This window comes from Myodes glareolus, chromosome 7 (genome assembly GCF_982192425.1).
Source record: "Myodes glareolus chromosome 7, mMyoGla1.1, whole genome shotgun sequence".
Classification (NCBI taxonomy): domain Eukaryota; kingdom Metazoa; phylum Chordata; class Mammalia; order Rodentia; family Cricetidae; genus Myodes; species Myodes glareolus.
Genome location: NC_142032.1, coordinates 70,461,282 through 70,474,390, shown reverse-complemented (window position 1 = coordinate 70,474,390; position 13,109 = coordinate 70,461,282). Strand labels below are relative to the sequence as shown.

At 46.1% G+C, this 13,109-nt stretch overlaps 1 protein-coding gene across 4 annotated transcripts in view; it reads right to left on the bottom strand.

The window, feature by feature from the left end:
• The window catches only part of Dhx32 (DEAH-box helicase 32 (putative)), a 59,802-nt gene that overhangs the window by 16,191 nt on the left and 30,502 nt on the right, over positions 1–13,109 (bottom strand). For all 4 annotated transcript variants that reach the window (XM_085693236.2, XM_085693237.2, XM_087908327.1 and 1 more), the window contains 2 exons: positions 9,770–9,963; positions 3,426–3,798 (listed from right to left, as the gene is read on the bottom strand). In XM_085693236.2, coding sequence (XP_085549362.1) covers positions 3,426–3,798; positions 9,770–9,963 — 567 coding nt within the window. The remainder of the gene's footprint in view (positions 1–3,425; positions 3,799–9,769; positions 9,964–13,109) is intronic.

Sequence of the window (13,109 nt, the reverse complement as noted above, 5' to 3'; positions counted from 1 at the left end):
ACACATTTTCTTAGAACAACCTCAGTGGGGACGCTCACATTCCCCTCAGCTTCAGGCAGACGTCACTAACTCTCAACAAAGAACATAGAAAAGAAGATTCAGCTCTGGAAGCCCACTTAAGAGCAATTTTTTGCCATTTGGTAACTAAGCCGATTTTTGTTTTGTTTTGCTTTTTGAGACGGGGTCTCATCATCTAACTCCAGCTGACCGGGAGCTCTCAGAAATCTGCCTGCTTCTGGTTGGTAAAACTTTCTTGTGTTAAATTTTGGACACACATCTGTGAGTGTGCACACAGACAGAGGCACACACTGTTGCTGAAGGGGAAAGGAAGGGAATGGTCAGCAGGAAAAGGCAGAGGTGATATAAATGGGTTCTATGTGCAGCTCCCACCCGAGCACAGCTGACATATGACATACAAGGCCATCATCTTCAAAAATTACAAAAGGCAATGCTGGAATATGCATCTGGTGCTTCATACATTCATTTCCTCAGTTCCTTTTCCCCTTTTTAGACAGGGTCTCTCTATACAGTCCTGGCTATCCTGGAGCTCACTATGTGGCCGGCACAGGGACGCTGCCCCTGCCTCTCTAGTGCTGGGATTAAAGCTGTGCTCTACCATGCTCAGCTTATTCTCTTGGTAGAGTTTGCAGAACTTTGCTGTGACTGACGGTTTGCAACACTGCGGAGACCACGCCACCCACTGAAAGGGAGTATGAACATCTACCTAGGCTTTGAGACTAAAGAAGTCTGTAGCCATACAGACCATTCCCAGGAAACTCCAACCCTCGCACACCTGCCTGCCGGTCTTTACAGTGACCACATACTGTGAACTCAATGGCCTGGCCGGAAGCAGCCAGGGGTCTCAGTCTGGCAGGTACTGAGTCATAGGGAGGCCTGAGTATTATGGGGACCAGTTCACAGCAGGTGTGGGGCCAAGTCAGCAGTTGGAGCATATGCAACGCACCTAGCAAGAACACACAGCTGACTCCTAAAGCTAAACGGTCAGTGGACACGTCTGCAATTTGAATTCAATTTCTTAGAACATGGCTCATGGTCACCTATGTTTATTTTATATGGTACAGAAGGACCACAGTTTTTTGTTTTTTTAAGATTTACTTATTTATTTAGTATACAGTGTTCTGCCTGTATGTATACCCGCAGGCCTGAAGAGAGCACCAGACCTCATTACAGATGGATGTGAGCCAACATGTGGTTGCTGAGAATTGAACTCAGGACCTTTGGAAGAGCAGGCAGTGCTCTTAACCACCGAGCCATCGCTTCAGCCCCCAGAGCAGGATTTAATCGACAGCTCGGGGCAAGGATTTTTAAGACAAGAGCACTGAAGAGAAAGGCCCAGCAGCAATCCAGGGTACAGCGTGGAAGGCAGTAGAAGGGAACGACACGTACACCTGGAGAGCTCACGATGGAACTGGAGAAAAAACTGGCTTCCTGGCCAGTCTGCAGTAGCCAGCAGGAGTCGGCGGCAAGGGCAGAGCAGCTGCCCTGGCCAGGCCGCTGCAGCAGCTCCTCCCCTCTGGGCCCAGGAGGGTGAAAGCTCCCTGCGGTTTTCATGGCCATCCCTTCCATGGCAGAAAGCATCATGCCTGCACGGCTGGTGTTTCTTACAGGAAGGGCACTCTCTAAGTTCCATGGACTGCTACAGCTCACCAGTTTAAAGGTCACTGACAGACATTTTCAAGAATCACTACATTTTCAAGAATCAAATACTCTAAGACAACCTCTACCCCAAATTCATTTTGACCTTTAGTTTCCAAAACATTCACGTTCATTTGGGCGCGCTCTCTCTCTCTCTCTCTCTCTCTCTCTCTCTCTCTCTCTCTCTCTCTCTCTCTTTCTCTCTCCTTTTTTTAAATTAACTAATTATATCCATATTATATATATATGATATAAGATATATATATATCTTCTCTTTTTGGAGACACGGTTTTAAGCCAAGGCTGGCTCCCACCTTCTCGCTCTCTGACCCCATCCTCAGCCTAGAGAGTGCCTGTGGCTGCAGGCCTGCACTTAGCTCTCTTTTGAAATTTCTGAATTTTTTTTTCTTTTTTGTTTTTTGAAATAGAGTCTTGTAGACCAGGCTGGTCTTGAACTCACAGAGCTCCAAATGCCTCTGCCTCCCAAGTGCTGGGATTAAATCATCCCATCACCACCCAGGGAAATTTCTGCCTTTAGCCTCAAAGATGACTGTTTATCCTGCTGGTCTCCATCTGGCAGTTCAATTCTACCGTGTTTAGATTCCTGACTTTTACTGTTGTTCCCTTCCTCAGGCTCCCTCTGCCCTTAATTATTTTATTGCTTTGCCAAGAGCAAAGTAATAAAACATTCTTAAACATTCTAAATCATATAATTGGGGCATGAGGATAGAATAAATCATTGTCATAGAAGGTTAGTATTCAAGAGAATGTGTGTCCTAGACACAAACATCTGATAAATGTCCTTATGCAGAGACTCCAATTACTCTCTCTAAGGAAACAGGTAAAGTTTAAGTCTCAAGAACGGCCCCAGGCTCCTTAGTTCGGAGCCCGAGTTGAAGTCAACACCTCCAAGTTACCCAGGAAAGATCCACACCAAAGCAGTGGCTCACCCCTTGGTAGCTCAACCTGGTCCCCATTAATCACTAGAAACACTGCATGCCTGCCCCCTACTGTGAGGATGGAGGGTAGAACAGGATGCTAGGCTTTAAGAAGAATGGTCTACTTCAGGTGATGCTGAGGAGGATGCAGCCCTCTTGTGTCCACTATGTCTCCATGAGAGAAGGCCAGAGTGGAGCCGCTATACGCTGAGAAGCTTCCATCAAGCTGGGTCCAGTGGAGGGAGTTGGCTAGGAGGATCATTTCTCAGAACCCCTCGATATGCCATTGCTGGAATAATCTTTTTGGATACTGTGAAGACATGTCACTCGGATTGGTTTAATAAAAAGCTGAGGGGCCAATAGCTAGGTGGGATTTTGGGGGTAGCAAGGATGCTGGGAAGAGGGTGGAGTGGCTAGTCAGACACAGAGGAAGCAGGACATGCAGGAGCTGAGGGAACAGCCATGAGCCACGTGGCAGCATGAAGATGAACAGGAAAGAGTTAAATTAAGTTATAAGGGCTGGTCAGCTCTAGTAGAAAGCTAAGCTATTGGCCAAGCTTTTTTTTTTTTTTTTGGTGTTTTGAGACAGGGTCTCTCTGTATAGCTTAGGAGCCTGTCCTGGAACTCATTCTGTAGACCAGGCTGCCCTTGAACTCACAGAGATCCACCTGCCTCTGCCTCCCGAGTGCTGCAGTTTGTGTGTAGAATGAGATGTGGAGGGAATGTTTACACGGTGGTCATGCAATGGGAGCAAGCAGTTGGAGATTAAAAGCTTCCCAAAGGAAATACCGTACAACAGCACTCGGCTAGGGCGGAACACTGCTTAACTTACTTGTTCACAGGCCAGGAAGACTACGACGTCACCCTTCTCGCCCGAGCGGTGGATTTCAAAGATAAGGCGCAAAATTGACTCGAAGGAATCTTTCTCAGCCCCACTGAGGTACACAACCTCCACGGGGTGCTTACTTTTCACTTCTACGAGAGGCACGTTTCCGTAGTAGGAACTGAGTTTGCTGAGGAGGAGAGGCGAGCAGTTAATTATGAGCTTCAGTTCGGGTCTGGCAAGCAGCACATTCTTAAGAAGTCCAAGCAGCACATCGGTCGCCATGCTTCTCTCCTGGATGTCGTCCAAGATGATGACCCCGTAGCTACCCAGGAAAGGGTTAGACATCATTTCTCTCTGCAGCATGTCGTCAGTACAGTACCTACAAGGAAGACATGTCGGAGAATTCTCATGAAGACCATGTAAGAGACTCCCTAAAACACACACCCCCGCCCTGCCCCACCCCGCCCTGCTTTGTGGCACTGGTGCAGGTAGATCTCTGTGAGTTCGAGGCCAGCCTGCTCTACAAGAGCTAGCTCCAGGACAGGCTCCAAAGCTACAGAGAAACCCTATCTCAAAAAAACAAAAAACAAAAAAAGATTTTCCTTGGAGCTAAGATCCCTTTGAGGTGACAGAATCTGTAGGGCCACAGCACAGGTCCCACACAAACACGTTTTAGGCGTTCTCTGTACATGCTTGATGACTCAAGGATCATCACAGCACTCCTGGTCAGAGGCCTCTACTTACACAGAGGTCTGTGTGACTGTTCATTAGAAATGAGCATCCTGTTGTTATCACACACTTATGCAAACTCACTGGTGCACGTAACGTTTGTCTTCAGCTTTGTTGAGCGAACAGTATTATCCCTAAGCATCCTTACTGGACAGCTACCACCCTTCCTGTCGTTAGCGGGGCTCTGGGTACTGGCACACACTTTCCAAGGAGAAAGCTCAGGCTCATGATCCACCTGCCCACATGAAGGTGACCACTGGGGGGTGGCTGGTGGAAGGCTGGGTCAACAGGGTACTAAGTAAGTTTGAAATGTTTAAATAACAGCAAGCAGAAGTAACTACACGGAAATCATCAGTTTGGGGCACCTGTGCAAATTGGTCCACATGACTGATGGGTTGGGGGCAATATTAATGATTTTATTTATGTATTTGAGATACTGGCCTCAAACTCAAAATCTTCCAGCTTCAGCCTCCTTCATTAGTGATGCAATGGATTTTTACGCCCTTCCCCACACTTTAAGATGTTTTTAAAATTAAGAAAGAAATTTAAAAGCTACCCGGTAGTGAGCCACTACCATATAGATTTCCTTCTGACACGATTTATACATACACACAGATTTCTGCTTGAAGAAGGCAGTTTCAAGAATTCTCCACCTACTGGTTACGCTTAAAACTGAGGCCACTGGCTGGCATTTAGATAGATAATCAAATCTGGGGAGTTTCCACCCCACCCAAAACTGTCAGGAGTAGCTGCACCAGTGCAGGGTGCATGTGAACATGCTTTCCTTGGGGAGTCTGCAAGCTTGGGGCAGTCTGGGCAAAGGGTGCTCACTGGCCAGCCCCTAGTAATAACCCTGGGCTGAGTTTCAGGGAACTTCAGACACGCCCCAGGTCACTGCTGGGGAAGGGGGTTGGGGACTGATGCAGGACTTGAAAGCTTACACCTGAATTCCTCTGAGACCCCCCATCCTCCACTTCACTCAGCTGGCTCAGCTGTCTGCTTTCACTGTGATAACTTCGGTTGTGAGGAGATGCAGTGGAAGTCTCTGACAAACCATGCCCGCTACAGTGCTCAATATCCTTTCTAGAGAGAACCAAGAGCATCTCCTGTTAGTTCCTAGTGTGTTTGGACCCCCGACCAAAACGCACATTTCTCATCTAACCTTCAGAATAAGTCCTGAGGGTAGACATGGCCCTCACATTCATAAATAAGGAAATAGGTCAACAATTTAAGTACTCTAGTAAGGGTCACAAAGCTAGAGTCAGGACCAAGGTTTGATTTTATGTTTCATTTGTTTTTTGAGAAGGGTCTCGTGGTGTAGCCATGGTTTGCCTGGCACTCACTATGTAGGCCAGGCTGACCTCCAACCTCCTACCATACACAGGAATTAAAGGCGTGCACCACCATATCCACCTCAGGGTGAAGGTTCGAAACAGGTGACCTAGCACACCTGATGCCACAGGCTGCTTCTCCGGCCTCCAGGGTCAGGGTGCTAAGGTTTTACATTTGGTTCTTGCTCTCGCTTTGTGAGATCCAGGGTTTACCGTCCGCCTTTCTGTTCATGCAGACTCAGCCTGAGTGTCTCTAGACAAGCAGTAACAAACTGTGGATCGTGCCTAACAAGCAATGAGCTAGCCTAAGACTGGGGTTTTCCTGAGTACAGTATTATTGTAGTCTATGCAAGATGCAGACAAATGCATCCAGACTCTAGCTTCCCAGTCACCTTCGGCAGTGGTGAATTAGGACACGGTAACATAAGCTACATTTGCCCGTTTTCAAGCAGATTGTGTTTATGTATGCTCCTTTCAGGTCACAAATACAACCTTGTTCCTTTTCAGCAAAACTCAGCTGAGCAACCACCTAGCCAGAATTCAGTTTCCTCAGAGCTATGCTTCCCACAAAGGGAAGACATATATGAGCTATGTAACTAAACCCAGGCTTGATTAAAAAGGGAGAAGATGGAGACCTATTTAAAACTCTGCTAGACTCAGCATGATGACTCAAAACTTAGGAATCACAAAGCTTCAGCCTTTTCCCCACAACACAAAGGTCTCTCTCTCTTTCTCTTTTTCTCTCCCTCCCTCCCTCATTTCTCGTTTTCACATTACTATGAGTCCATGTGAACAATGCTTTAAAAATATTGTCATAATAACTACATAGATATGCTATCAGTGTTTTAGGTAATATAACAGCCTGCACCTTAAATTCCCAAGACTAACATATGAAGAATAACATATTAAGAAGTTGTATTCATATTTGTACCTAATGGAATGTTTTATACTGAGTTTGTCCCTAATGAAAATTAGAAGCTTTTCAGTTCTGAAAACAGCACAGGTTTAAGACCTGCAGCTGCTGCACGGGAAACCCACACACAGGAGACCTGAGACCCGCTGCACAGGACACCTGCTGCACAGGACACCTGCTGCACAGGACACCTGCTGCACAGGACACCTGCTGCACAGGAGATCCACTACACAGGAGACTTTTGTTCACAGCAAAGAAAGCAATTTCAGGTATATGGTATTCAGGTGTCTACTGTCTGGAAAGTCCAGAAGAAAGTTTAAAGAACTAATTTTTTATAGTATTAAAAAAAGAACAGGAAGGAAGTGATCTTTACCAGGTATCTATGATATGACCAGTAAGGTTACAAAGAAAACAAAAAAGATAAGACTGAATACAGATCACTAGCTTCTCTAATTAATAAGTAACTTTAAAGCTCCCGATTGAAGGGCTGGTCCAGTAGCCTGGAGGTAGAGCACTTGCCCACCATGTGCAAGGCCCTGGCTCAACATCATTAAGAAACATCTGTGTGGTAGCACACGCCTTTAATCCCAGCACCCGGGAGGCAGAGGCAGAGGCAGGTAGATCTCTGTGAGTTCAAGGACAGCCAGATCTACAAGAGCTAGTTCCAGGACAGCTAGGACTGTTACACAGAGAAAAACCCTGTCTCGAAAAACCAAATTAAAAGAAAAAAAAATCCGGGGTTTCGATCACCATTTAATCTGAGGGCACTCAGAATCATAGTTATCATACCTTGCTAGGAAAATGAATGAACTGGTTCTGGCAATGATTCTTAAGATATAATTACAAATTTGATTATAATCATAAAATAGCCACCACCTACACTATGCTCCAGTCCTATCTATTAGGCCATTTACAACACCCCCTGAACAGCCATCGGTGTTATGGATAAGGAGACCTGAATACAGACAGCTCTGGGAGGGAACTTACACAGAGTCCCCCACAGAAAGCGGGAGACTAAAGCCATGCAGCCTCCTAGCCTATAGGGGCTTCTTGATCCTTGGGCCGCCCTGAGGTTCAGACCCAGCTGGTTTAGGAGGAGCATCATGGCAGGGAAGCCCTGTGTCCTGTCCTGTCCTGTAAGGCCTTACAGTGAGGATGCAGTAAGGAAAGGACAGGCGGCCCGGTGGCAGCAGAGCAAAGCCTGCAGTAGCCAGAACATTCCATCCACATGAGCCAACCCCAACCCCAGGGCTCCCACTCAGAAAGGAAACACGTGAACACAGAAACTCACTCCTTCCTCTGTCAGACAGGATCCAGTGCTTAAAACAATCCCATGGGAACCAAGCCCAGACATAGCAGATGTCTAAAGGGATTCTCTGCTACACTCTTACAATGTTCACAGATATGTACCTTTGTGACGTTCTCAATAAAAATAATAATTAAAACTGCAATTCCACATTCATTAACATAAAAACTTACATCTAAGAGTTTTTTCTAAAGGCTTTCTAAGTCTAGATGATATTAAAGATATAAAAACACAAACCATGACTGCAGAATTTAGTTGCAGCCATTATTCAATTAAAACAGATAATTTATAAGCAGTATGGTGGTGCACACATCAGTCTGGTGGTGCACACATCAGCCTGGTGGTGCACACATCAGCCTGGTGGTGCACACATCAGCCTGGTGGTGCACACATCAGTCTGGTGGTGCACACATCAGTCTGGTGGTGCACACATCTAGTTCCTAGACTTGGGGAACTAAGAGCTTAGGGCCAGCCTTGGCTACATAGTGAGATTTTCTCAACACCCTTCCTAAGCCAAAAATAGTGAAGAAAATGCTAAACTCAAGCACTCTGCTGTTTCTTTCACCCTGTTTAACCAATCTTCAACTAGTTTGTAAGTTCCTAAGAGACAGGGAAGGGGTATCTTTCTTCTGTATGTGCCCTATATCTAGTAATTTATAAACCCATATACATCCAATGTTTGGGATAAGGCGAAGAAGGCCCAAAAAACACTGGCTAGACAGCATAAAGGAAGACTGTGGAACCCTGGGTATGGCAATAGCACAAGTATCTAGGACTGCCCAGGATAGGAACAACTGGAGAACCGCCATAAACAGGCTGTCCATGCGTGTTTAAGCATTGCTGGGGCATAAATGAATGAAAATGAACACATCCAATGGCGTTGTTTATTGTTAACTTTTACAAAGGTAATAGCTTCAAGAATTTTATTTAAGTCAAGGCATTACTGGCCTAAACATCCCCATGGTTTGACACTTGGTGCCTTCTGGATGGCCTCTAAGTTTGGGCCAGGGCAGTACTCACTCCCTCCTCCGACCACCAAGTTAGTGGGCATCCTCTATGGGGCAAGCATATCAGACACTGGATAGCAGTGTGCAGAAAGCCACCCCTGCCCTGTAATTCTGCAGCGGAACTATTCCAAAGGAGTGCCACCCACTGGCATACCACACACTGGCATGCCACACGAATGGGGACATTCTGGGCCTGAGACCAGTGGATTCTGATCTCTTGAGCTCCTACAGGGGAAGACAGCGTCCAGAGCACCGGAAGTCCGCTGCGCTTTCACCTCTGGCCACTCCCTTCAAGTACGGGGCAGACACTGGCACTGACTGTCATTGTCCATGCGGGTGCGATACAACTAGCAGGGAGCCCTTGGCCCTAAGCAGTTATGGTTCCAATTCTCCCACTTCATATTTTCCCTTTTGCATTTCTCTTTTCTACTTCACCAAGCCCTTGGAAGACTCTGTTTAAAAAAAAAAAAAAAAAAAAAAAAGCTAAGCACAAACATCTGATCTAACTGCAGCCCCTAAGACTTCAAAGTATAGCTAGAAAAACAGATCCCTAAGGCCACGTGGAGGCCGAGGGTTGGTGTCACAGAAGCCCACAAGAGCCTCTAATGCCTACCTCTACAAGGTCAGGCACGGAGTCCTGAGGACTAGGAAGGACTGACCAATCCCAGAAGAGACACAGACGGCTAAGTATAGGAATGAGGAGCCAGGATAAGAGACAGAGGTGTGGAAACATAGGTATCATGCAGGCCACAGGGGCCCACGTGGCTGACACACGGCCAATGGTGATGGACCCACTAGGAGATACATCTCTAAGTACAAGATGGAAGGTCTTGGGTGAAACTAACAAGCTGTAATTTTTCCCTGAGGACTGTAATCACGGAAGTTTAGACAATGACAACTGAGGAGAGCGGGGAAGGTAAACAACAGGTGTGTGTCAGGCTGGAGAGGGCAGTTATTACACGGTGGGTGCTTGGCGTGTGGATGGCAAGGGCAATGTTCCGTGAGGAGCGCAGAACCCAAACCCTCGAAGAGGCGCCTAGGTGGAGACGACGCGACATACAAACCTCAGGATCGTTTCAGTGGTGCAGCAGTTTTCAAAAGGAATCACATAGCCAACTTCGTGACCGATATTAACATCCATTTCGTCGGCGACCCGCAGGGCCAGCTGCACCGCCATCTGCTTGTGGACCTGTGTGCATATCACGCCCCCGTGCTGGTAGTGGATGGAAAGGCAGTATTCAGCGCACCATTGAGGAACCTTTGATGGGGGGAAGGGAGAAACGACACTGGGTCAGCCCATGCTAGGAAAGACAAACTCAAAACAGAGGAGCCGCTCTTTCTCACAGTTGGCTTCATGGTCTCTAAGACATTTTCTTTCAGCGCTTAATTACCAGCAGACTGTATTAAACCTTACTTAGAGGAGCGCTGAGCGATCAATCACCCTGCACTCTAATCACTAGTAAATGAAGAGTATGCAGGTGTTTCCAGGAAATTGGAAACCAGGAAGTTTTGACTCCCTAATTTTAGAAGTCAGTTTAGGACAAGAAAAAAAATGCAGTGCCCACAGAGGCCAGAAGAGGGCGCTGGATCTTTGAGAACTGGAGTTACAGATGTTGCTGGGAACAGAACCCAGGTCCTCTGCAAGTGTGGCAAGCATTCTTCCCTGGTGAGCAGGCTCTCCAGCCCCAGTTTACACCAATTGTGACTCATGCAGACGCAAATTATTTTTTCAGGTAGTTAGAGGATTCCATTAAAAATACAACTTCTGGTGTTAGCTATTATGTTTTAAAGAATATAATATTAAATAGCATTTAGATGAGAAAGAGCAACCCCAAGTTAAAGCATTTACATTAAATTTAAACAACCATAACAATATCCAAATGAGCCTGCTTAACATGGTTCTACTAATGAAAGCTAAACTTTTTTTTTTTTTTTTTTGGTTTTTCAAGACAAGGTTTCTCTGTAGCTTTAGAGCATATCTTGGAACTAGCTCTTGTAGACCAGGCTGGCCTTGAACTCACAGAGATCCGCCTGTCTCTGCCTCCCAAATGCTAGGATTAAAGACGTGCACCATCACCGCCTGGTTATTCTGCTAATTTATTATCTGAATGTAATTAATAATCAACCTAGCTTGTCTAGAGTCCATTTCAAGCAAAGCTGCTCTTCAGCCATTTTATTTCTAAAATCCTTTTTATCTAAAATGTGTTACATAGCTGGAGAGATGGTTTGGTAGTTAGAAGCATTGGCTGCTCGTCCGGAGGACCTGGGTTCGATTCCCAGCACCTATACAGTGGCTCACAGATGTCTGTAGCTCCAGTTCCAGGGGATCTGGTGCCCTCTTCTGGCCTTCATGGACATCACACATGCATGTAGGCAACACACACACATAAAATAAAAATAAATAAATTTTTAAAATTATAAAATAAAATGTGTTATGAATCAACTGAGTTTTAATCAAGTTCATTTGTGCAAGAACTGTAGTAGAAGGTATCAAATTCATTCTGTACACTATAATCTTAAGGCACTATTGATAAATTATGCTTTGGTACATGCCTTAAAAACCAGTCTAAGGTAGTAAACTGACCTGGGTAGTAAAAGTCTATTGACATTTTAAATTATCTAGAGACTGCTCCAGAGACTCACTGTGGGATTCTTAGACTTTATTTCTCACTTAACTTGGAAGTGTTAGTAATTCTAAAATGAGCACCTATCTGCCACGACCAGATGCACAACGCAGTCCTTCCACATTAAGGGACAGGCCTTGCCAACAGGCTGAAAACCGTCAGCCATTATTTAGTCACTGCTGTTTCATTCTGTGAAAGAAAGTTTAAAATGTTGCACCGAGGAAACAAAAGTCAAGGCGTCCCTGGTCCCTCAGGACACAACCGGGCATCCAGGCAGTCCCAGGTTGGTGTTTAGTGCCAGTTCACAGATGGCAGCATTGGTTTCTTTATCTGTGAAACAATGAGTTCAACGGAGGAGACTGACCATTGGGAACAGCTCTTTCATCTTCTCCTGGGCACTGCTGTCCCTGCCTAAGTAAATTAGACCCTGCTGTGCTGACCAGGATGGGGAGGTGGGTGGTGGTGGTGGTGAGGGGTAGGGGTGGGTAGGGGTACTATGGTCACTGAGCCACAGGCTCCTCGCCCCCACCACAGACCATGAGCTGTGGGACCAGATACCCGCCTCAGTCCTCACTGTCAGCAGGTCATCCCAGTTATCAGCCAACATTCGTTAACGGAGCAAACCAATTTCTTGTATTTTCCAAAAATATTAAAAACCTCTAAGATCCTAAATAGCCTATCTTGAGCGGTTTCAAAATCACTGGCCTAAATAGAAATTCACATAAAAATCTGTTTCCTTCATTCCTTGGTGTAATGGTTAAAACCTTCATGGTCATCTTGATAGGATTAAAGCCACCCAGAGGCACGTCTGTCAGGTTTAGCTGGAGGGAAGAGCTAACTGTGTGTAGACTATCATCCTATAGACTGGGGTCCTGGGCTGAATGAAAAGGAAAGGGGAGCATAGTGCACTTTGGATTACATGGATAACACACTTACTGTGTATGTGTGAGCCCTGAGTTCACGCCCAGCCCTGATGTGAAAAAGCTCTCCTCTGTAATCCCAGCTGCAGAGGCAGAGACAGGCAGATCCCTAGGGCTCACCTGCTGGTCTAGGTGAACCAGCAAGCTCCAGGCTCACTGGGAGACCCTTCTTAAAAATTAAGGTGTAGAGTAATTGAGGGAGATATAGAAAAAGGGATAGGAACTGACATTGAAATCTGTATCTCTCTACTTCCCGATGACGGATACAATATGAGCCGCTGCCTCAAACTCCTGCCACGTCTTCCTGCCTTAAACTGTGAGTTGAAATAATCCTTTCTCTCCTTTTTGTTTTTGTTTTTTTGAGACAGAATTTCTCCCTGTAACAGCCCTGGCTATTCCTGAACTGGCTTGGTAGACCAGGCTGGCCTTGAACTTTGGCCTGGGGATCAAAGGTGTGTGCCACCACCCTGGGCTCACCCTTCCCTCCTTAAGCTGCACTGATCAAGTATTCTGTCACAGCACAGGAAGGTAACTAATACACCTAACAGACCATTCCCATCCTTGTCAAAGCCTTCCCTTGAGATTTGACTTCCCTTGCCAGCGTCTTCTACCGTGGGTCCCCAGCCAAGACCTCCAACAGGACTCTTATGCAAACTGAATAAAATAACATTTTGAATCTTTTGTCTACCAACAGACTGAAAAATCCACACTTGTGGCTTAATATTCAAGAAAGGACCCGACACACAGTGGGGCTAACACATGTACATTTGAACACTGTGAGACTCTGGTCTCAAGAAGATGGGTCTCTGCTCTCCCAGTGCTCAGAGGCAGTGGGGATGCGGGGGCAGGGAGATGGTGCT